Source organism: Vigna unguiculata, chromosome 3 (genome assembly GCF_004118075.2).
Source record: "Vigna unguiculata cultivar IT97K-499-35 chromosome 3, ASM411807v1, whole genome shotgun sequence".
Classification (NCBI taxonomy): domain Eukaryota; kingdom Viridiplantae; phylum Streptophyta; class Magnoliopsida; order Fabales; family Fabaceae; genus Vigna; species Vigna unguiculata.
This window is the reverse complement of record NC_040281.1, coordinates 3343001-3367152: the sequence shown is the minus strand read 5'-3', so window position 1 is coordinate 3367152 and position 24152 is coordinate 3343001. Positions and strand designations below refer to the sequence as shown.

At 28.8% G+C, this 24152-nt stretch overlaps 2 protein-coding genes across 2 annotated transcripts; one reads left to right on the top strand and one right to left on the bottom strand.

The window, feature by feature from the left end:
* The first annotated feature begins 5398 nt into the window (after positions 1–5398).
* On the top strand, positions 5399–9646 carry LOC114178315. Its single transcript, XM_028064147.1, has 8 exons — positions 5399–5824; positions 5925–5946; positions 6954–7010; positions 7108–7189; positions 8371–8466; positions 8586–8710; positions 8804–8822; positions 9124–9646. Exons 1-8 carry the CDS (start codon positions 5725–5727, stop codon positions 9415–9417), a joined length of 795 nt encoding a protein of 264 aa, XP_027919948.1. The 5' UTR covers positions 5399–5724; the 3' UTR covers positions 9418–9646.
* An 8737-nt stretch (positions 9647–18383) lies between these two features.
* Positions 18384–19211, bottom strand: LOC114179261 (E3 ubiquitin-protein ligase RHA1B-like). The gene has a single exon (XM_028065528.1). It carries the CDS (start codon positions 19084–19086, stop codon positions 18604–18606), a length of 483 nt encoding a protein of 160 aa, XP_027921329.1. The 5' UTR covers positions 19087–19211; the 3' UTR covers positions 18384–18603.
* Between the last annotated feature and the right edge of the window lie 4941 nt (positions 19212–24152).

Sequence of the window (24152 nt, the reverse complement as noted above, 5' to 3'; positions counted from 1 at the left end):
TTATTATTATTTATTTTCTATGAATATATCATTATTTTAGCTTCTATGAAAACTATATACTGATGAAATATTTTTTATATGATTTAAATTATTGGTTAAATGATTTTACTTGTGACCATGACATTGTGATGGTTATATTTTAAAATAATAATAAATATAACAAAGTAAATGAAGTATTAAGAAGATAAAAAAAACAATAATAAAATTAAAACCCAAAACATTATATAAGGAAATTAAAATTTAATTAACTATTTTTAATACATGCGCTTCTTTCCTAAATAAAAATGCTGTGAGAAGGCTCGTATTAAATTAAAATTATTTAATCAATTCAGCTTTATCTATTATCATTTTTAAATTGCTATTAAGCAGTTCACATTACACGCATTAATTTTAATAAAATTTTATTTCATGCTTACTGAAATTTTTTAAAAAAAAGGAAAATTTTATTAAACATGTACATTTTATGTCAACCTAAGTTAAAAAATTAAAACAAATTGACAAATTCTAAAGATTGAGATTGATAGACCCGAGTCAAACGTTGAGACATATCAATCTGAGCCAAACATCGAGATAAGTTAACTTAGGTCAAAGGTTAAGAAAGGCTAAATCGGGCCTATGGTCGAGACATACCAGCCTAAGTTAAAGGTCGAGATGGACTGACCAAAATGAATGTCAAGACAAGTCCGTCCAAAATAAAGATTGAGATGGATCAACCCAAAATAAAGGCCGAGACAAACCTATATGAATCGATGGTCGAGATAAATCGATCCAAAATAAGATTTAATATGGATCACCTAAAGTTCTAAGTTGAAACGGGATGACTCAGACTGAAAATCAAAATAAATTAACATAAACCGAAAATCTACGCATTCTTCAATCAAAATTCGACCAAATAAAATCGATTCAATCCCAAGTAAATTTCATATACATTCAAGATAATGTTTTGCATCAACTTCTTCCATCACATGTTAAATTGACGTACACATAATTACTTTTCAAAGTTCTCGTAACCAAAAATCTTAAAATTTCTAAATACTAATCATATTTTTAAATTTTTAGAATGTACGAGATTTTGTATTTTCACAATTTATCTTAAAATCGTTATCTCCATATAATATATGTAATATATCATTAAATTTTCAAAGCAACATAACCAGACCACGGACCAAAACAAATCAATCAAATAAATACCAATATGTCCACAATCACCAAAACATGTTTTTCATTTTAACTACAAGTTGACATTCACTACATTTTCATTTATTACGCAAATCCATAATAATAATAATAATAATAATAATAATAATAATAATAATAATAATAATAATAAAAACCACAAAGACTAAATAAAACTAGGAAAGTTTTAACTTATTTTAAGAGAACTTAATATACAAATAAAACATATAACTACAAATTTAAACTAGCAGGAATTTCTCTAATTGTTTTAAACATCATGTACAAATTTTAAACTCAAACGTGCTAGTACCAGGATAAATTAGAGATACAAGGAAAATAAAACTTAATCTAAGGCAACATCAAGTCTATTTATATTGTATTAAGTGTTGTTATTTTTTATGAGATAATATCGGGGAAAAATAAAACTTGACTCAAATCTAAATAAAATCTATTTATATTGTCTTAAGTGTTGTTACTTTTAGAGATAATAACTATTGATTAGAAAAAAAACACATAAAAAATATTTAAAAAAAAATAGAAAATTGTGAAAGGAAACATACTTATGAGTAGTTTCTTTTCAATATAGGTTTCTTATATTTGACAAAAACATTCAGGATTTCAAGTAGGTTAATAGTAAATTTTTTTATATTTTAGAAATGAAGTTTCAATTAAAAAAGTAATTAATATTTCAATAGCAAACAAAACAAATAATTTTTATTAATTTAATATGAGTATATTTTCAGTATAATAATTTATCACTATCGACAAATTAAAAACTCCTCAATAATTATAAAATCAATAAATATATTATGAAATAATTTATACTTAAATAATATCATAAAACCTTTCCAATGTTATTATTTAATATGAATGTAAGAAAACACATTTTGTGCCTGCATTTTAACACTTTTTAACTGTAAACATAAAGATAAGTGAGAAGTAAAAAACAAAAAAAGGAGAGAGATGAAAGAACAGATTTTGATATTAATATGCAAAAGTTACGTAAAATATATATTGTCACAGATTTGTTAGTGACAGCGTTGTCCTATGTTTATTAAATATATTTATTAAATAAAATAGATAGATATCTGAAAACGCAAAGGACAATCAGAAATGGTCTTCCCAATTTTGGCGGCGTTCGTTATGTTAAGTGGACAACCTTTCATTCATTCAAAGGTGCCCTTATTACCGTTTTGACTTTAATTCAATTTAATTGTTCTCTTACTTTAAAAAATATAATGATGTAATTTTCTAAAAATATTTAAATCAGTTTCTCAAATTTAAAAGATTAAAACGATATTAATTTTTATATTCGAAATTGACCTCTTTGATGTGTTATATATAAATTTATGGATTAAATATGTTTTTTGTCATTCAAGTTAAAGTGAATTTTAAAATTAGTTCATTTTCGAAATTTTATACTAATTTAGTCTTTCAATTTTATAAATACGTAAATTTAGTCCTTCTTACCAAATTTTGTTAAGTTTATTTGACATTTTAAATGCATTTTATGATAATATTTAAGTTAATGTTGAAGCAAAAATGTGTCAAATGATGTAAACAATTCAAATACTATCATGAAATGCGCTTAAAATGTCAACTAAACTTAACAAAATTTAGTTAAAAAGACTAAATTCACACATTTTGAAAGATGAAAGAGTAAATTAGTCAAAAGTTTTGAAGAAACACTAATTCCAAATTTCACTAAAACTTAAGGGACAAAAACGTATTTAACCCTGAATTTATTATATATAATTAATATTTATTTATTAATAATTTTAATATTAATTAGATCATGAAATTTATATTAATGTTTATAGAAATTTTGAGACTTGATTGACATCTTATTAATAATGAAATTAATTTGAAAATAAATAATGGTATTATAAAGACAATTAAACCATTATAATTTGAAAACACTTCTCTTTTATTATGAGTTTCTTTTGTGGTGTATTTTTTTTTAATTGTTTTGGATTTAGTTTTAATAATAATGCAGCGACTTTGTACTATCAAGGCGAAAATAGGCCACGCATTAGTGCAAACTTAAAATTTTAATTTTATAAAGTGGGTAAATTTTAATTATATAAGAGTATATAATTGAGAAATAATATAAAATAAACATTTTTGAAATTAAATTATATCAATTATTTTCTAATTTTTGAATAGTTTAAAGATAAGTATCATATTAATAAATTTATCATATATAAAAATCTATAATATACTGTAAAAAAGCTTTATACTGCAAAAAACAGGTGTATTCGGAAACCAATTAAATCTAATAGAAAAGGAAAACATATTAAAAAAATTAATCAATAAAAAGTAGAATCTTAAATTCATTTTTTTTATCATGTTGATCTTTTGAGAATTGAAAATGCTATGCACTTATTTATAGTCAAATTTTATCATTATTGCTCTTCGTTGGATTTAAACTTATGTAACTTTATCTTGACTTGAAATGTTAATATGATTCCAATGGTTTGTAAGAGATAGGCACACGGGGAGAAACGTTCTAGTGCATGGAGATCTATCTCATCCTCCTATGTTTGTAATAATATTATTTATTTATTTTTGTGTTTTTAATAACATCTTTTTAGCTCTTATATCAATTAAGGGTCATTTCATTTTATTTCATCTGTTTATTATATTAGGAGTTTTAAAATAATAAAATATTTACAATATTTAATTAGACCAAAATATTTTATGATTTTATTTAGTTTTTCACAACCTTATATCTTTACCTATGTAAGATAATTAGGAAAGTCAATGTATTATTTTATTTAATGAGTTAACATTATTCATACACGTGAACAACTACATATATTTATAATGGATCATTTATGATACATACAAAGGAATCTCTCACCTTTATCATGTCACTACAAATTATGTATTAGATTTTTGTCAACAATGTACCTCACGATTAATCCCATAAATCCTATTAGTAATTTGTGATTTTTATTACTAATTAACATTTTCGTCAATAAATTTATCGATGCATAAAATTTCCACCAAATCTAATGATATTTTGCTGGTATATAAAGAGGAAATGGGCGTGGAGAAGAAAAAAAAAAAGAGAATGAAGAAAAAGAGGAAGAGAAAAAGAAACAAGAGAATAAATAGAGGAAAAGAAGAATTTGTTTTGATTTAGTAATCACCGGTAACTTTCCTTATATTATTATCGAAAAATAAATATATCCTTTTATCCTTTGTCAATATATTTTTTTAAATTTAAATTAAAAAAAATTTATCATAATTTAATAAAAAAATTAAAGAAATCATTACTTAAAAAACTATGTGATAATTAAATATCAATTAAAAAGGTCAAACAAAAATAATGTTAATTATTAAATTAATTTTTTATTATTGAGACAAAATAATAATTATTCTTGAAAGAGAACATGAAATATAAGAATAAAAACAGTGTTGCTATTCAACTTTTCTTTTTCTTTTAAAATAAAAAGAAAGAAAATAAATAAAAGAGATAAATATAATATGTAAAAAATTTAAAAAATAAAAAATAATGTGAAAGAAAAAAAAATTAAAAATATATTTTTATTTTTATTATATTTGATTTTATATTTTATTATATATTAAATTAAATATTGTGTTTGAAATAGAAAAACACTTAATTTAATTTCCATCGATCTACATATAATTTAAAAATTTTAAATCTCCAGGTAAAGAAATAAATATTTTGGTGTCGAGACAATTTTATCCTTTGATAAATAATTATTTTTTTAAATTAAAACAATTGTTTTATATTTTCACGTAATTACTTCCATTCGATTTATATGTTGTTAAAAAACTTTATTTTTTATTTAAAGACTCTTCATATCTTTGATGAATTATTTGCGGTATACATTAGTGTAATTTGCATACAAGAAGAGTCAAATTGAGTTCTAAAAATATGAAAATAAGTTTTTGGAATTGGATCTATAATCTGAATTTTTTTGAGTATTATTTATTTATTTATTTTTAAATAAAATAAAAATATTTAATAAAAATAATTATTTACAAAATAAATAAAAAATATTTATACTAAAATTTTAAAATTTATTTATAATTACTTTTAAGATTAAAAGAGTGAATACATTTGTGTGTTGAATTGTGTTTCTCTCACTTTCTCTTCATACGTGTAAGAAAAAAAATTCTATTATTCTTCAAATCATTCTGTATAAATTATCTCTCATCCCTAAAACCAAACAAGTTGAATCGTTTTTATTAAAGAGTAAATCCCTAAATCCCTGTAAGCAAGCACGGGCCTTTTGTAGTTACAGTCCGAGTTGGCTTACGCGGGGTCATCTACAGCTATGCGGATGAATGAAGCAATAGTCCATAGACCAATAGAAGTTTAGTTGTTTCAAGCTTCAACGCCCCAGAACCACGCCTATTATCTTTTCTTCTCCCTCTTACTTTTTCTCCCTTTCGTTTCCTTCTCAAAAACGCAACCAGATTTCCTCATCCCTGTTATATATTTCGTGTCGCATTTCCCCGAGTATCTCATTTAGGGTTTTTGTCACTGTGCTCGAGAAGAAGAAAACAATCGTCATGGCGTCGCAGGAGCACCTCGAGAAGATGCAGGCACGGCAGAATTTCCGGAATCTATGGCACACCGATCTCATGAGTACCATTCAGGCCGATACTCCTTGTAAGGAATCCCTCACTCTCTCTTTCTCTTTCTCTTTCACTTTTCCAATTTCGCTTTTTATCTTTACACTCATGTCGTCTCAACTCTTGATTTTCCGCAGATTGTTGCTTCGCGGTGTGGTGGTATGTGATCTGGAACTTTCTTCTGCCTATTCGATGTTTTTGTCAAATCTGGTTCTCTGGATCTAATGACTGTTCTTTTTTCTTTTGTTTTTTTTTTCCTCGACTGGACACGGAAACAAATCTTTCATTTTCAATTTCGCTGTTTATTATATTCGACTTTTAGATCCAGGATTGACGTTGACTTGCATTGACCGACGAAGTATTTTAGATTCTGCTTAAAATAGTTTCCACTCTCTGTTCAAATTGATCGGTTTTATTTTTGTTTAGTTATGTACTTTTAAAGTTATGTGGGTCTGATGAAGAAAACATGAAATGCATTCCTATTCTTGTTGAAGGGCATGGACATACTATGCTTATTCCGAGTGGTGTAAGATTGTCCTGAACTGACAAAAGAGTTTGTACGCGGAAAATGACTATAGGGGAGCGGGTTCTCAGGTTCTGTCTTTGTGTATAATAGTATCTTGATGGTGGTAGGAATCTGGCCTCTTTCAGTATCTTATACTGGGTGGAGGGTTTATTTGCTAAACCTCCACAACAGAGGAAGGGTTCTATGACAATTCAATCAATCTAACAGGTTATAACAGAGTGAGATGGTATTGAATAAAGTGTTACCGAAAATATTTGATACCGTATCGATTGATAAATATTGAGATCTTTATTTCGGTTGTGTATTATTGCACACTAGTATTGTATCCCCAAGGAAACTTTGTTACCGTTGAGGATCTGTTGTGTCTTTGTAGCCACTAGCCAGTTGATAAAGTCTCACGGCTTTTCGTATGGTACTGTGCTCAATGAAGTCAGTCGTCTCTTTTGTGAGTTTTCTTAGTTGGATTGGATCATAATATAATTTCTGTAGATTTTTTGAGCCTTTAAACTTGATGAATTTGTTTTATATGCACAACGGTGCACTCTTAGTTGGATCAAAATTTTAACTGGTCTACATTTTAGTCATGAAGTGAATTTATTTTCTGCAGTAATTAATCTAATTTTCTTTTGTCCCATCATAGTGCACCGTGTGTGTCTTATCTTCTTCGCAAACGAGCTCTTTATGATGACATGTCAAGGTAATTGATTGATACTATTTCTGTTTTTCTAACATTCCAAAATATTTTTTTTACATACTCTGTGTTTTTGACATATCTGTCGATTTATTTTTTCCAGATACACATGTTGTGCTGGTTACATGCCCTGCAGTGGTAGGTGTGGAGAAAGTAAATGTCCTGAATTTTGCCTTTGCACTGAGGTATAAAAATCTGAATCTATTTTTCCTTACTTTTATTTGTACCTGGTATTGTGTCAGCATGTCATCTCTCTCTATCAGTCAGTTTGGCTGTGATGCCTTAACCATTGCATGATATTAGTCCAAGTTTATAACAGATAATGGTATATCACATGTAGTAATTGTCGAAGACTTCAAATATGATTCAGGTACGAATTAATGGAAAAATAAAACGCATTGCATGATTTTATGGTTAGGCTAATAATTGTTTCCAACTTTTGAGAGTAGCTTTGTTTGTTACTACTGTTATCTTGTTGTGTTAGGAATCATGAATGCGACGTTTGATATAAATGATTAACTCTTCATGGTGAAGGGTAAAAAGGGTGGGTTAACTGTTTAACCATCAAATGAAAATCTGTTGATCTCTCCTAGTGAAGCTAGGCACTACGCAAATTTTAGATGACAGCTTTACTAGCAATAAAGGTAGTTGAATATTAAGGTTGAATTGATCTCTATACTGTTCAGGATTTTTAAATTAAACTTTCTAAATTTAAGGATCCATTGTAATTTGAAAATTTTTAATTGAACCTTACTGATATTGTCTATTGGTCATCATCCAGTTAGAAATTTTTGAAACTCTAGGGAAACAGTTCCAAACTTATAACAATCCGAAAATTTAACCAATATTGTAAAATATTGATGCTCGAGGTTTTAAAGTTGATTTTGAAAACGTTTATGATCAAATAAAAAAGCAGCTGAATTTCTTACACGGTTTTAGATAGCAATGTCCTTCAAAAGGGAAAATGTGGTCCCAGTGGTGTGTCATTGTTAATAATGAACTGAAGCCTTTGTTATCGTCAAAAAGGACCTAGGAAGGGGTGGGCGTATTAAGTAAGCTGTTGATTCCATTTTTTAAGTTAAACCACAATTCATGTATTCGTTACTGTTCTTTTCATTGTAAGTTGTTGAGTTATTGTGTAGTTTAAAAGATTGGAAATGTACTGAAACTAGATTTAGAGCAAAAACTAACTGCTTTATTTAAACTTTGGGTGTTTGAAAATGGCGTTTTGAAAAATTATAAATTTTTATTTTCCATTAAATAAATGCCACTCAGGATTGCTTTGGAGCTTGAATTTTGGGTGTTGAATTGTATGATTGTTACATATAGCAAGCTATATTTATTGACGTGTGTATCGTTGTTTCAGGTTTTCCTCTGCTTTGGAAACTCAGTTGCCTCAACTCGCTTTCTATTGCAAGATGAATTTAACATTCAAACAACGCAATGTGATAATTGCATTATTGTACTTTCCCTCTCTCTCTCTCTCTCTCTCTTTACTTTTCTCTTGCATTCACGGCCAGATACATGCAATTTTACTTTTTCAATGATATTCAGTTAATTACATGTAACTCTTCTATTTAGGGTTTCATGTTTTGCCTTCAACAAATTGCATGTATATTCTCGATTGTTGCCATGATTGTTGGAAGCGAGGAAATTCAAGAGGCTTCTCAGTTGCTATCTTGTTTGGCTGACCTTGTGTACTGCACGTAAGGCTTCCTCTTCTCTCTCAAGTTTCAATTAATTGTGCACATTATATTGGAAGGAGTTTGTACTAAATATATTCTTCTGTTTATTTGCAGGGTCTGTGCATGCATGCAGGTAAGTTTGTTAATTATATCTGACATGATTAATCATGATTAGTGACGGATCTAAGATTCTAAGTTAGTGGGATAATTAGAAATTATATGGGTCTCAATCTAGCAACATTTTAAAGTAAAAGTAAAGAATTAGGAGGAACAAAATTAGGGGACGGGAAATAATTTTTTTAGATATTTGGTAATACTTTAAACAAAATCAAGGGATGCACCTGCACATCTCATGTACAAGTAAGTCCGTCACTAATCAAGATGTCGTACTCATGAACGCATGAAAATTGACACTTGAGGAATTTTTTTTGCAGACTCAGCACAAGATTGAAATGGACAAGCGTGATGGGAAATTTGGACCCCAACCAGTAATGGCAGTGCCGCCCCCTGTTCAGCAGATGTCACGCATTGATCAGCAAGTTCCTCCTTCTGTTGGGTATGCACCACAACCTGCATATCCACCACAACCGGTTTATGGACAGCCCTATGGTTATCCACCTGCCCCACCACCTTCTCAAGGATATCCATCTTCTGGATACCCCCCCGCTGGTTATCCCCCAGCTGCCTATCCTCCACCAGGGTACCCCCCATCTGGCTACCCTAAGTGATTGCTTTAGCTTCCATTGTATTCTCTACAGCGCTAGTTGATTGGTTCATAAAACAATCGCACATGTTTGTGGTGAAATGCAATAGTTCCATCTCATCTGTTGATTATTTTGCATTTCCCCTTGCAGGTTTTGTTGTGACTTGACACATTATAATTCCTGTCGTACTTCGATTTTGTATATTGTTCTCGTTGGTGTTCATAAATAGTTAACTTTAACTTTTTATCTGCAATATGCTGGTATAATGCACTGTTCCAAATATGTTTAGAAAACAACTCGTGATTAAATGTGTGATGGAAACTTGGCTATTAGCACTCATACATTAGTAAGGATGGGAGTAGGAGTGGCATAGGTCCCTTTTAGTCTGACCCGCTTTTGTACGCAAAAACAGGTTGGGTTCGGTAAGTCTGTTTAGATGGAGCAGTTTGACCAACACAACCTGGCCCGTCACTTGGCGGGTTAGCCTGCCAATCTTGACATTTTATTTTTAATTTTTGATTTTTGGTTTTTGACTTCACCATAGGAGTGCGGTGATGATGAGACGAAAGTGCGTGGGGTTTTGGCGGATTGGGAGAAATGGTTGTTGTTTAAGGAAGTTTTCAGGGTTTGAAGAGAACTTAGTTTTGAAGTGAGAATGAGAAGTTGGTTTGGGGACGAAAATAACTTCCATCAATAATTTGGTAATGGTTTTGCCGTGGTGTGTTTGGGAGGGGTAAAGTTGAACATGTGGTAGTGGGAGTGACACGAGCATAGTGAAATGGGTGCCGTTTTACTCGATAAGGAACAACATCCATGTTGTGGCTGCCATTAGATCTCAAAAAATCATAGCTGCCATGCAAAGATGTGCAAAACCTTTCAATCGCCGGAAACCCTCGTGACTCGTTCAATTGAACCAACAACACATGAAATAACAACGATCTCCTATACAGATTAAGTTGAACGTTGAGGAAGAGAAGAGGAAAAGTGTGAACTGAGATTCTTTGAGTGTTGAGGAATAGAAGAGGAAACACTAAGCATAGCAAATCAAGGAAATGTGTGGGTTGTGGGTAGGCATGTCAAAGCGGGCTAGGCTCGTCGGACTAGGCTCGTCGGGCTAGCCCGTCAGCCTGTCAGGAAAAGGGTGGTCGGGTTATAATTTTTAACCTGTCAATCCGCTATAGTCCAGCTTGCCTAGCACACCAAATTGGTAGGCTAGTCCGTCCTAGCCTACCAACTTTTTTTTTTATGTTTAAAATTAAAAATAATTAAAAAATTTATATTATATATATAATAAACAAAAATTTGAAAAAATAATAAAAAGTTAGCAAGTCATTAAGGTGAGGCGAGTTGAATTGTCCAATTCCTTTTCTGATGGAGGGCTAACTTGACCTAACTTGTTTTTGGTGGACCAAAACGAGTCATATTGATCCGTTTTGTTACTCCTAGTTGTACGTTGGTTTGCGGAAACCCGTCCAATGGACTCATTGGGTTACAAGTAATGTCATGTCGGACTGTAACGGGTTCATAGGTTTAACCACCTAACCTGACCTACCTATTTCAAGTTGAGTTGGCAGTCCGATTTATTGAATCAAATCCATTTTGTCACTGTTAGGTAGCAGCAAACAGATATGAGTAGTGCTTATTTATTAGTGATTATCTATTATTTTTTTGTTTCTTTTTTATTACTTTGTGTATACCAATAAAAAAATACTTGTGATTTTTTTTATAGACGTGGATACTTAGAAATATTTGTAAATATTTTTTTAATTTTATTTTTTTTAAAAACCTTAACTAAAAATAAAAAATATATAAAATCAAACTTTAAATCATTTTTAAAAAATTAATATTTTGTTTAGTAATTTAGATTTACAAATTTTATATTATAATATCGTTATCTATCTCATTATAAAGCAATAATTAAATACAATTAAACAATCATTAATTATATTTACATGATAGATCATTTTGTTAATTTATAAGTGTTAATAATTTAAATTATAATAGTATTATGTATTTACATCATTATAAAAGTATAATAAAATTAATTCTTTTATTTTAATTTTAATTTTAAATAATAAAGAACAAAATGGGTCAAAAAATTATTACGGATAGATTGGTCTACTTTTAGTTTGTTAAGTTTGTCAATTTGATTGATTGGACTCGTTAAACCAAAATAGATTAACAGATACAATAGATTGACAGGTTAAAAATTTTAGCCCAAAATATCCAATTTTGGTTGAGTGAAGGTTGGTCGATAAATCACAACTCATTTTATATGATTTTTTTGTGATAAAAGTTTACATGTGAAAAGTGATCAAAGAGATAAATAAAGGCTAGGGGTTAGGGAAGACCTATATTATTAGTTTCACCTATTTATTTATTATATATATTTTAATTCTTTAATGTTCCGTCTGACATGTTATGTTTTATAGATATATTTATAAACAAGACTTTACTGGGTTTTGTTTATTACATAAATTATTTTTTATTTTCTAATAACTGATTTTAGGAGATAAGTGTAACATTTCATTTTAATAGTTTTTACGCTATCAAACAAAACATTAAATTATGATAATCCAGAAGTAGATAATAGTAATATGTCAGTATAAGGTAACAATACAGTCATCCTTAAAATAACTATACATATATTGTCTATACATACAGCCTATACTAAGCAAAAGGGGTTACAAAACACCCAAAACATCTAGGCGGAACAAAAGATGGCAACTATCGCTGGAAGCGTCCAAACACCACTCAACTCCTGTCCAGGAGGGGTGTATCCTCACCTGCACCTATATTTGCTCACGCCATTCAATAAGGACGATCATTGCAAAAATAGAAGACACACAGAACACACAACATACAAGAAGGGTAAGCTAACTTAATTAAGAATAAATCATGCAATTTGGTAGTTAAGCATCAATCAGGGTTGATCACACAATTATCAGAATCATCCAAATCACCACAACCATAACACAATATCACCATTCTAGACTCAATATCCAGATTATGAAAGTGACATTGGAGCTCTCGGTGGCTTGCACTTGTGACGGTTCCCAAACTCCGCAGAGTTTTAGGCACAAGGGATATTCACCCAACCACTCCTAAGGTAAGTCCCCTTCGCGTCTATGACGGATCGGGTCCATAGACTAGGACCTCCTGCTACTCCTCCCGACATAATCCATTATATTCTATATGAGTCTTAATGGTTATTAGGAGCATCAGGATACCACTAATATGAGTCCTCATGTCCTTACATTTACTAAAACCATCTTCCTTAGAATTTTCCTTGAAATCCTAACTCCAACACATTCTCATATAGACCAATTTCACACAATTCCATCACACTGACTATCATGCATAAGGATCACATACAAGACTAGCCATTATCACATCAATCCAATTAGTACAACTTCATTAAATCAAAAACAGAGAAAGAACTCAATTTCTGCAGGGAATCTCGCTTAGGCTAGAGGGTCTCGCCTGAGCTAGAGAGTTGTCTCGCTTAGGCGAGCTGCTCTCGCCTGGGCGAGACCTCTTACAGTGGCAATTCAATAATCCTGAGCGAACTCTCACTCAGGCTAAGCTGGCTCGCTTAGACGAGAAGTTCTCTCGCTCAAGCGACTCCCGCTCACCTAGGCGAGACTTCGCGCAGTGACAAAGGCTATCTTCTGATATTTTCGCTCAGGCGAGAGCTGCTCGCCTGAGCGAAATTACCAGGATTTCTCATATGTTCTTCACATGCAGAACCACTCAAATTCATCCAACACTCAATTTCACACAAGAGGCAGTTCCAAACACAAATTAAACACATAATCAAGCAATTCAATCACTCATGAACACATTTCATACGAGAATTGGGCGAAGAGTCAGCTTCCCTTACCTTTTTGCCAAGAATACAGTTTGGTGGAATCAAGCAAATTGTGGGAGAGCAGAATTTTCAGTTTAACCTAGGAGAATCCATCACCACGACATAGATAAGGAAGAATTACACGATCAGACCCAAAATTCAGAGGTTAACTAGTGAATTCTGGTTGGAATTAAACCAAAGTAAAGATGGAACCTACCTAGGAGAATGGAAGCCGAGAGAGGAAGCTGCTGAGGGTCCTGTTGAGTTGGTCCTTCCAGAATCTGAGCATGCAACAGAACAGACAGTGAAATGGCAGAACTTGAGAAGAGAGGTTGAGAGAGAATTTGGGCAGCCGAGAAGATGAGAAAGGTGAGAAAGATGGGTATGGTGGTTTTGTTTCTTAATAGAGAGAGGGAAAGCTAAAAAGGGGTATCACAATAAGAACATTTCGGAAAACAATTAGTTATCGTATAAATACAAAAATTATATTGACTGTCATCTTGTCATGATAAAAAAAGGAATAGAATTTTTAAAGCAAAAATAATCAAAGAATAAAGAATACGGAAAAACATTGAAAAGCCTCAGTGAGATTTGAAACAAAATGCTGGTAGTTACTAAATATAACTACTCTCCCTCGAAAATAATAATTTAATCTTAAAAATATCTTAATTATTTAACTAAAAATGTAACAACTAAATTCAAATAAAATGTAACAACGAGTTTTATTTCAATTTGAATGTACTATCAAGATACATATTTTTATTTATATATAACTTATTATATATAATAAATTTATTATTTGTATAGTAGCTATCTTAAAATTATAAAATATACACTTAACTTATATTTTATTTTTTTATATTTTACTTTATTTTAATAAGTGTACTTTTTTATTGTGCCATATAATTATTATATTTATACTGAATAAACTAATAAATTTAAAGCTCCATTTTTAATTAAAAAACTCTTCAAGAAGTCAGCATCCGATCTTTTCAATAACTGAGTTAGGTTTTGAGTTGTATTGAAGTATTCTTATTCTTATTTTTCATTGACAAGTGTGTCGAAGGGTTTTTGTTATAATTTAATAGTATAAGTCGAAAATAAATATTAGGCATTATAAGAAAATATAATTAGGTATAATATAATATTAAACATTTTGAAGATTTAATTTGACGTTTATTATAATTTATGTGAAAACATATTTTAGAATAAGAGGTTTAAATAATAATTTATTTGGCAATAAAACTTCCATGTTTAAGATTGATACACCGTATGCAAGTCAATATATTTAATTTTAAAAGGATAAATAAATATAAGACTTAGTATACTATAAAAAAATTAATGTAATACTATTAATAATGCAACCACAACAATTTTTTATTTATGTTTCTTTAATTAGGTCGTCTAGTTTTCTAAATAATTCAGTGTAACATGAATCTAACGCATATTAGATGTCATGCATCTAAAGAAACCGATCATGCACAAAAATCGATTGTAGTAATTTAGTTATAAGTCTGATAGCTCTATTAAACCATTACTTACTAATTTCTTAAATAATGCTTAAAGTAAGGTTACCAAAACCTGAAATCGTGTTACTATAATTGTTCAAATCAAATAATATTTCGTGTGCATTCTGTCAAATATCGTATATGGTTTACATTAGCTAACTTATAAACAAATTGGTTAAATATCGAAACCAATTTAAGACTCGTTGATGGACCAAATCGCAATTCTAAGAAGTTCATCTAAAGTTAAAAAAAAATGAGGATACTAATTTAAAATGAAAATTAATCATAACATAATATATATATATATATATATATATATATATATATATATATATATATGTGTGTGTGTGTGTGTGTGTGTGTGTGTGTGATGTTTTCAAGATATTAAGACTAAGTTGTTTATGAGTTAATATTTCAAAAAATATTTTTTGAAGTTTTTCCAAATAACTTATATTGAATAGGTTTTTTACTCCTATTGCATACACTTAAAAAAGAAAAGTATGAAAAAAAAATCATAATATTTAATTATCAATCTTGATAAATTCAACATATAATACGAGATAATTTAGATCTAAAATTTAACTTTCAATTGATCATTCACATCATTCACCGTGAATATCAAAATTTACTTGCAAAAGTGATTAGGTAGTGAAAATTTTCTTGTTAAAAACATTAGCACAACCATAATTTTTTTTTTCTTGAAAATATGAACAAGTTTTGAGTATATATATATATATATATATATACTTATTTGATAAGTATTTTCTTAGATCACATTATGGTCTTGTCATTTATTCTGCTATGCATCAAAGTGTGGTTCTCTAAACACACACTTGTGGATTAACATGGTCTCCGCTAATTAAAGAGAAATCTAAAACTTTTTTTTTTTTTCAAATAAAGTGACATACTTTTTAAAATTTTCAAGAATCACAAAATTTGAGTTATAATTTTGGATATCTTAAACTTACAATGTATCTATGGAGTCAATGTATGTAATGTTTATATTACAAATGTGTCATTATTTTATAGGACTTGATTACATATTATTATGAAAACTAAATATATGGACATTTTGACAAGATTTACACACTTTTAGAATCAAATATAGATGAAATTTGATGGATAAACTTGAAAAGTTTCTTTACAAGAATTAGACAAATCAACCTCAAAATTAAAAGAATCAGCAAAATTTTAAAAAAATTACAGGTCGTCAAGGTAGGAGACTTCTTCTAAATATAAGTTGTATGCATGCATGGTGACTTTTTTGGAAAATAGAGAAAAATGTGAAATTGTCAGAACATGTGACGACTTAAATGTGGTTGAACTAAAGTCGTTAGGGAGTGTGACACTTTCTAATATAGCATGTGAAATGGGACACTGTGAGGTGCTATGACGACTTTGTTTCAACAGAAATCCTCATGTACTATGATGACTTCAGTTTTTTTTTTCTTTCTATTTTTCAAGCATTCTAGAGTAACTTTTGGTTAAGTTTTTCATTATGTGTTAAGTAGCAACGACAAAAATTTAAGAATATGTTTGTGCCTTTGTAAGAAAAAATTATTAATCAAAGTACATGATACAATACATTTTGGATTACATAATAATTAAAATACATTTATCTGTGACGTCGAGTGCCCCATGTTGGTCTTCTTCTTGGTCTCTTGGGTCGTCTTTGTTGTTTAGGGGGTTCATTGTCTTCATCACTCTATTGAGTTTGAGAAAAGTGAACAACATATTGAGACTCTTGAAAAGATATTATTGTGAAATAAAAAGTCATTGATGGAGATCCTAGATCGTAGACAAATGGTGGTGTTATGCTAAAGGTGGAAAACATATGAGATGGTCATGCACCAAAGGTTGAGTGAGGGGAAAAAATGTGTGTGAGGAGTGGACTTGGTGCATGGGGGAGTTGGATGAGATGTTAAGGTGAGAAGGGTGTACATATATGAATATTTGACTTTGGTCCATAGGAGACTAGCCAAAAGATTGTTGTGGTGGGTGAAGAAAAATTGAAATAAGACCTAAGATGGTGAGGGTAAGCCTGTATAGGAGGTTGAAGTTGTCATTTAACTTCTTTTGAAACAAAGTCGTCATAGTACCCCACAGTTTCAATTTCACATGCTAAATTAGAAGTCGTCACAATCCTAACAACTACAGTTCAAAATTATTTACATTGAAGTGGTCATGATACCCGTCGGTTTCCAATTTTGCTAAAGTCATCGCATGATCCAACAACTTCAGTTCAACCACATTTACATTGAAGTCATCACCTATCTTGATAATTTCACCTTTTTCCTGCTTTCTAAAGAAGTCGTCATGTATGCATACAACTTTTATCTAGAATTCAGTCACCTCGACTTGTCCTAGATTTGTAATTTTTTAAAAATTTTGTCCATTCTTGTAATTTTGAGATTAATTTGTCTAATTCATGTAATAAAAAACTATATGTAGTTGTTTAATAAGAAGTATGATTAACATTTTTTTTTTCTGCTTAAAATATCATCGGTATTTAGTTGCAACGTATATATTTATATAGTTGATCAATTATTACTATTATTTTAAAAAAGTATTACTATAAGTAATTTAAAAAAAATTGTTGTAAGTAAATATTATCATTGGTCAATGACGAATAAATACATGCATTCACTAAATGAAGATTATTGTTATCTTGATTTTTTTTTTCTTCTTTTGATAGAATTAATCTTTTTGATAAAACTAAAACTTAAGGTTTTGAAATGAATAAAATTAATTTTGAGTATGTTGTAAAATTATTTACAATGTGTTTATAATAATAATGCCTGTGTGTTGATAATATAAAACAATCTTACAAGGTCAGCCAGTAAATATTGTGAACATAATCATCATAAAATGTGAATTTATAATCAAATAATAGTATAGTTTTTATAGCAATAGTAGATGACATATTTTTTCAACATATAATATGTTTAACGTTAGTTTTAGAGATAACATTTTAAATATCTTCCAGATAGAAAGAAAGCATTCCAAATGTATCCAAGACATAAACAGCATCACCATTAAACGACAAAAAGGCTCCCCAAAACAACTTTCTCTTTTTTTCTTGTTTTCTTTCTTTTTCTGATTTTCCTGTGCTGGTAAAACCATTCCTCTAAGTTGCAAACGTTCGAAACTAAACAAAAAATTTCTGTCTTTTTATGACCAAAATTTGTCGAAACTGTGATGCCCTTCACTCACTGCCACTCAATTCCTTCACTTCCCAATCCATGCTCCAAAATCCCAACACCCTCACCAATTTGGTAAATCATAGAGGCATCAAATTAAAAATGATTTTTTTATTAAGAAAATATTATTAATATACTTTTATCACAACTAAATTCATTTTTAGCATGGTTGGAATAAAATCAATTTTATTATTTTCTTTAAAAGAAATAAGGTTACCAAAACCCTAAACCATTTTACTGTAACCTTTCAAATCGCGTGCTTTCTGTCCTTCGTGATGAACTTACACCCACACCCAAAATTGGTATTTGTAAACAACCAAATTAAACCTTAATAAACTGCAAAATGGTTTTCTTTTACAGTTTAGTTTCTATTCTCCACATTTAAAAGGGAAGTTTTTTATGATAATAATAATAATAGAAGATCCATGAATCAGATCCGAAATCTACAAAATTGATGTAAATGAGATAATGATATACAATTAAAGTCTCGATCTTTCCTCTGACCTCTGTATATTTACACATACACAAAAAAAAATTGAAAACGAAGAAGAAAGAATGAAAAACAGAACATGTTGTTCCGATTCTTCTTCATCAATTTCCCTTCCCCAAAAAAGTAAATAAAGGAACATTATTTGAAATAGCATTAATGAAGCTAGGAAGCAGGAAGAAGAGGGTGTTCAGAGATCCCAGAAATAGCCCGGAGTCTTTCAATGAAGGTACCTTGCATATCGTCTGGTATGAAGGGTGTTCTGCAAAGAGGGCACGTTCTCTGATCGTAACCCATCCAACGGTCCAAACATCCTCGGTGGAATATGTGTCGACAATTGGCCAGCCGTCTGATCTCATCGTTTTTCTCGAACTCCGTGAGACAGACGGCGCAGGTTTCGGGTGGGTCCAGGAGGTCGCCGAACTTCACTACGGGGAGGATTTCCCGGATAAGCGTGGCGGAGACGGATTCGAATTCTGGCATTCGGGTGTGGGCTTCGGGCCAAGCAATGTCGGGCTCGAGGAAATCGTGGAGGCCCATGAAACGGAGGACGCCGCAAATGAACCTCCGGAGGAAGCCCAAGAGGGAGAGGAGTTGGAGGAGAAGCTTCGGGAAGAGAAGCTCCGTGTAGCCCACAGGGAAACCCATGAGATTAGAGCTCTTGGTATTGTTTTGGAAGAGAAAAAATGTGCAAGAGAGAGAGAGAAGTGAAAAACTCACAAGGTGTGCTATGCTAAATAGACAGATGAAGAAGAGTTTGAGGTTGGAATGACAACAATGGCAGCTAATAAAGGATACTTTTTTTTTCTTCTCAATCAGATAAATAAAAGCTGCTTTTTTTTTCTCTTTAAATTAATTTTTAACTTTTTTATTTTATTTAACAAGTTTTACAAAAAATACTCACTATTTTTTTTTTACCATTACCATAGATTTTGTTTTATGAGATTAATAACAAAGACATTTAGAAAAAAATAGTAGAAAATGGATTGTCAACGCACGTTAATCTCCGTATTTAAAATTAAAATAAATGTTTACAAAAACAAGTAATTTTTAAAAAATTACTTATTTTAAAAATTTTGATTTATTTCTTAAAAGCACAATTTGTTTTACTAAAAAAAACAGTTTTTTTTTTATATATAAAATGGAAAAAAAAAGTCCCTACATAAGAAGAAAATAAATTGTAGTAGATTGGGTATTATTTTCACATTTACTTAACTGCCATATTATAACATAGATAGCACTATTCTTTTTTTGTTAGGATTTTAATTTCTTTTTCAAACTAGAACATTTTTAATTACTTTTTACCCAAATAGCATATATGCTAAATAATTACTATGCATTACTATAATAGTTTAAAACTCAGTTTTTAAAATAAATTTCTAACATGATTAAATATAATTTTACAAAAAATGTAGTTTTAAATTCAGTTTCGAAAAATTGAATTCTGAAATAAATCTTATTTATTTTATTTAAAAATGAAAGAAAGAGAACTTATAATTTGAAGTTTTAAAAGATTCTTATTGTAAAAATTGATTTGAAAAATAATTTTTTTTAAAAATATTTAATTAGAAAAGTAATTATATAAAATATAACAATTTAAAAAAAATTATGTGAATAAATAATTAATTATAAAAAAATTATTTTAAGCAATTAAAGAAAATAGGTAGATAAGAAAAATGTATTGAGAAATTAATATTTATAAATTTTGATGCAATTTGTTTTAATTTTTGTTGCAAGTTACGTTAATGATGTAGGATACGATGTATATATCACATACATAAGTAAAAAATTATATTATTTTATTTTGAGAATAAAAGGATATAGTGATATATATATATATATATATATATATATATATATATATATATATATATATATATATATATATATATATATATATATATATATATATTAATTTTTAAAAAACATGATAAATATACTATTATTATTGTGTGAATTCAAATTAAAATCACATCTATCAAAATTGTTAATATAAAAAATTATAAATTTTTGTCTATAAAAATATTATTATTGTATGGATTAAATACTTTGTTAATAAATAACAATAAAATATCAAATATTGATATGTGACCAAATTTGAAGTATTGATGCATCATAAGTTACCATAAAAGACACACTTTATGACTTAAACTACTTATATTCTTATTTACAAAATAAAAATAAAATAAAAAGAAGTTAATCACAGTAAATTATGTAACTCGTGCTTAAATAAATAAAAAGAAGTTAATCACGGTAAATTATGTAATTCGTACTTAAATTTTTGTTTACTTATTTATTATCTTATTCATTTAATCTCCTTTCAATTTATGTTACTTCGATGTTATGTTTTAATCATTATGAAACATAATTTCAATTCTTCCTTTGTAAAAACATTAATTTAATATATATATATATATATATATATATATATATATATATATATATATATATATCTTTAAACTTTAACATAATATTATAATTTGTTTTTATTTCAAACTTAAATACAATCTAATCTTAAACTTTAAAAATAAATTAATATAGTCATTTTAATCTAATTGCATTAAATATTTTTAACATGTCAAGTGGCATTTTGACTTGGCGTTTAAGTTTTTTTACACAGTTCAACACATTATAATTCAAATATCACTCTAGAATATCTTTTAACACGTAAAAAAAATGCATACAATTAGATGGTTTGATTAAAAAGGCTAGATCTATTAGGGTGTGTTTCTTTTTATGAATGGATATGGGGGAGAGTGTGAAGATGGATTTGTGTAGATTTAAGAGGATGGATATTTGTGTTTTTTTGAGTGGATTTGGAAGGTAAAGTGAGTGGATTTGGAGATATTTTTTATGAAAGTTAGTGAAAGATTTGATTGATGTGATAGATAAAATTATATGTTAAAATTGATATATTTATTACTTTACCATAATACCCTTTTGTCAAAATTCCACACTGACAGCTCCTCCGCCAGGCGCGGCCTCCGGCGACTTCAAACACCACCAAGTTCACCTGCACAAAACACAAAACATGAAAAAAGAAAATTTATATATGCCCCTCGACACCGGTGTCGTAACCGGTGTCGTAACCGGTGTCGCCCTTTAAGAAACAAGGCACCCGTTACGTAACCGGTGCCATCACCCATGCACACAGCACCACACCGGTGCCACCGGTGCCACCCCCACACCACATGCGAAAAGCGACTGAAAAATGAAGGGTAAAATGGGTAAAGCACCATCTTTATTCGCTAATCTTCTCCTCAAAGCGTGGATGGAAAAATCCACAAATCCCTTAAATCGTCGCTCTCAAATCAGCTTCAATTCGTTCAGTGGAACACGATATATTTTACGATCCGCGCTCCCTAATTCATTTTAACAGTAATATCCCTACAAACGAACAGGCCCTTAATGTTTAAAGTTTGAAGATCAAAATATATCAAAGTTTTAAATAAATATCAATTTCACGTCCAAAATTAAGGACATAAAACATATTTAACCTTTGAAAAAATTTAACAAATAATCATATATTTAAATAATAAAATTATATCATTAATAATATTTAACATAAATATTTTTTAAATAAAATAAAATAAACTTTAATATTTTAAACGAATAATTGATAGTAACTATCATTAATCAAATTAACATCATTTTAAATTAATTTCTGTATAAAAAATTAATAACAATAAAAATAACTTTTATTCAAAACTAAATTTAACACCACCATTTAATATTAATATATATTTAATTGTTTTATAAAATAAATGATGATTAGAGTTGGATTTTGTTGGAGTCACTTATTTAAAACCAATTTTAAAATAATTCATTTGGTTTGAGTGTCAGTAAAATGACAGTTTATACACATAAAATTACTCAAAATACTTAAAAGAATTAAATATTCAGAAATAAATCACAAGTTTTTAAAATCAAATAAACATTATTATTTTAAAATATATTAAAATATTTTTATTAATGGCATAAATAATTTTAATTTTAATTTTATTATTATTAAAAATATTTAATATTACTATTTAATAACAACGTAATTTAAAAGTAAATAATGGTTATTTTTTAATGAAAATTGCTTTGAAAATATAAATTTATAATAATTCTCATTATTTTTTTTACCAGTAATTAAATTTAAATATTATTTTCATTAATTGCATTCAATTTACTCATTATTGTAATAGATGAGGAGGATATCTCGGCCTATATTTCTATGAATTAAAGGGTTACATCATGGTATGAAATACTCAAATATCCATGTAGACATCAAGATAAATAACAACTAAATAATAATAGACTAATGGTAATTAAGCAAGTTAGGAAACCCTAAAACAAGGTAAACCTGTGGACCTTAGATCCAACAAAATTGTTCAGGAAGTATGTCATAGAATTATTTATTATTATATTTTCAATTACATCACATCACTAATTTGAGTGTTGAAGTGTCTTTGCACCTGAGGACATCCTGACTAAACCGGAATATGACATATCAATATAGTAATGAGAATATATAAATCTAAGAAGAAAGATAAAAGTGAACACATGATGTTCTAGTACATATAGGCATCGACGAATCTCCAACAAATATTTTGGATGTATAATTTTTTTTATTATATAAGTGTATACAAATTTTTAGGATGCCAAACATAAAAAATATAATAAAATTTGTACATAAATATTTAAAATTATATATTTTATATTAAGGATATATATATAAGAAAAATTGGGAAACCAAAACCCTCTTCATGTCTATACTAAGGTCTCTCGGTGTATCTCGGTCTAAACAAAACAATTATTAATTATAAATTAATAATATAAAACAAGAAAACAATTTAACTAATTAATGAAAAATTAAGAAACGTGGACAGAAATTGTATCATAGGAATTGATTTCTAGCAAGTAAAATCAATTAAAGGATAAAAGCGATAATAAGATTAACATGTGAATCCAGGATGTAGAGGAGGAATTTTGACTATAAATAATAAAAAAGTTTATTTGGGTAAATATTCATCTATTGAGTCTATGTGAGATTTTTTTTTATTTAGGTTTATTTTGGAAAAGAAATATGAATGCATGTATGAGTGAATAGAAAAAAAAGAAAGGTGATAAAAAAAAGTAGAAGTGACAAATTATGTGATAAAAAACAAGAGAAATAAAAATAATACGGTGAGAGTATGAGCGATACAAGAATTTAAAAGATTTAAAGGAAATTAAAAATATTTTTTTGATTAACAGAATTATTTATGTTAAAATATATAAAATTTTGGGAGGTTAAAGACTAAAGCAAATTTAAGAATTAAGTTTTTTTAATAATAAAGTAGTTTTATTGTAAAAGTTAATAGTCACTTATAATAAATAAAATTTTAAAATATTTTTTGGAAGGTGCTTTTTGGACCTTAAGCCGGGATGAGAGCAAGAAATCATAGGTAAAGTTTTAATTTTAATGATAGTGTTTAATGTAGTAAAAAGTTATTAATATATGGTAACAAACACGGGTAAAATTCTTTTATAATAATTTTAATTTTTCATATTTTTTTCTTGGTAAAAAAGTAATTATAAATATACTGGTAAAACCATGAAGACAGTGTTTTTTTCTGATCGAAGTTGAAACTGAGAGTTCAAATGACAGTGACAAGAAAGACACTGCTTTGAATGATGTTAAGAAAACTCACATAACATAACCTATTCAAAGATGATGATCGAGAGAT

Coding starts and splice junctions, on each gene's coding strand:
- LOC114178315 (XM_028064147.1), top strand. CDS start 5,725: ATGGCGTCGCAGGAGCACCTCGAGAAGATGCAGGCACGGCAGAATTTC. Junction 5,825..5,924: donor CATTCAGGCCGATACTCCTT/GTAAGGAATCCC, acceptor GATTTTCCGCAG/ATTGTTGCTTCGCGGTGTGG. Junction 8,467..8,585: donor AATGTGATAATTGCATTATT/GTACTTTCCCTC, acceptor TCTTCTATTTAG/GGTTTCATGTTTTGCCTTCA.
- LOC114179261 (XM_028065528.1), bottom strand. CDS start 19,086: ATGGGTTTCCCTGTGGGCTACACGGAGCTTCTCTTCCCGAAGCTTCTC.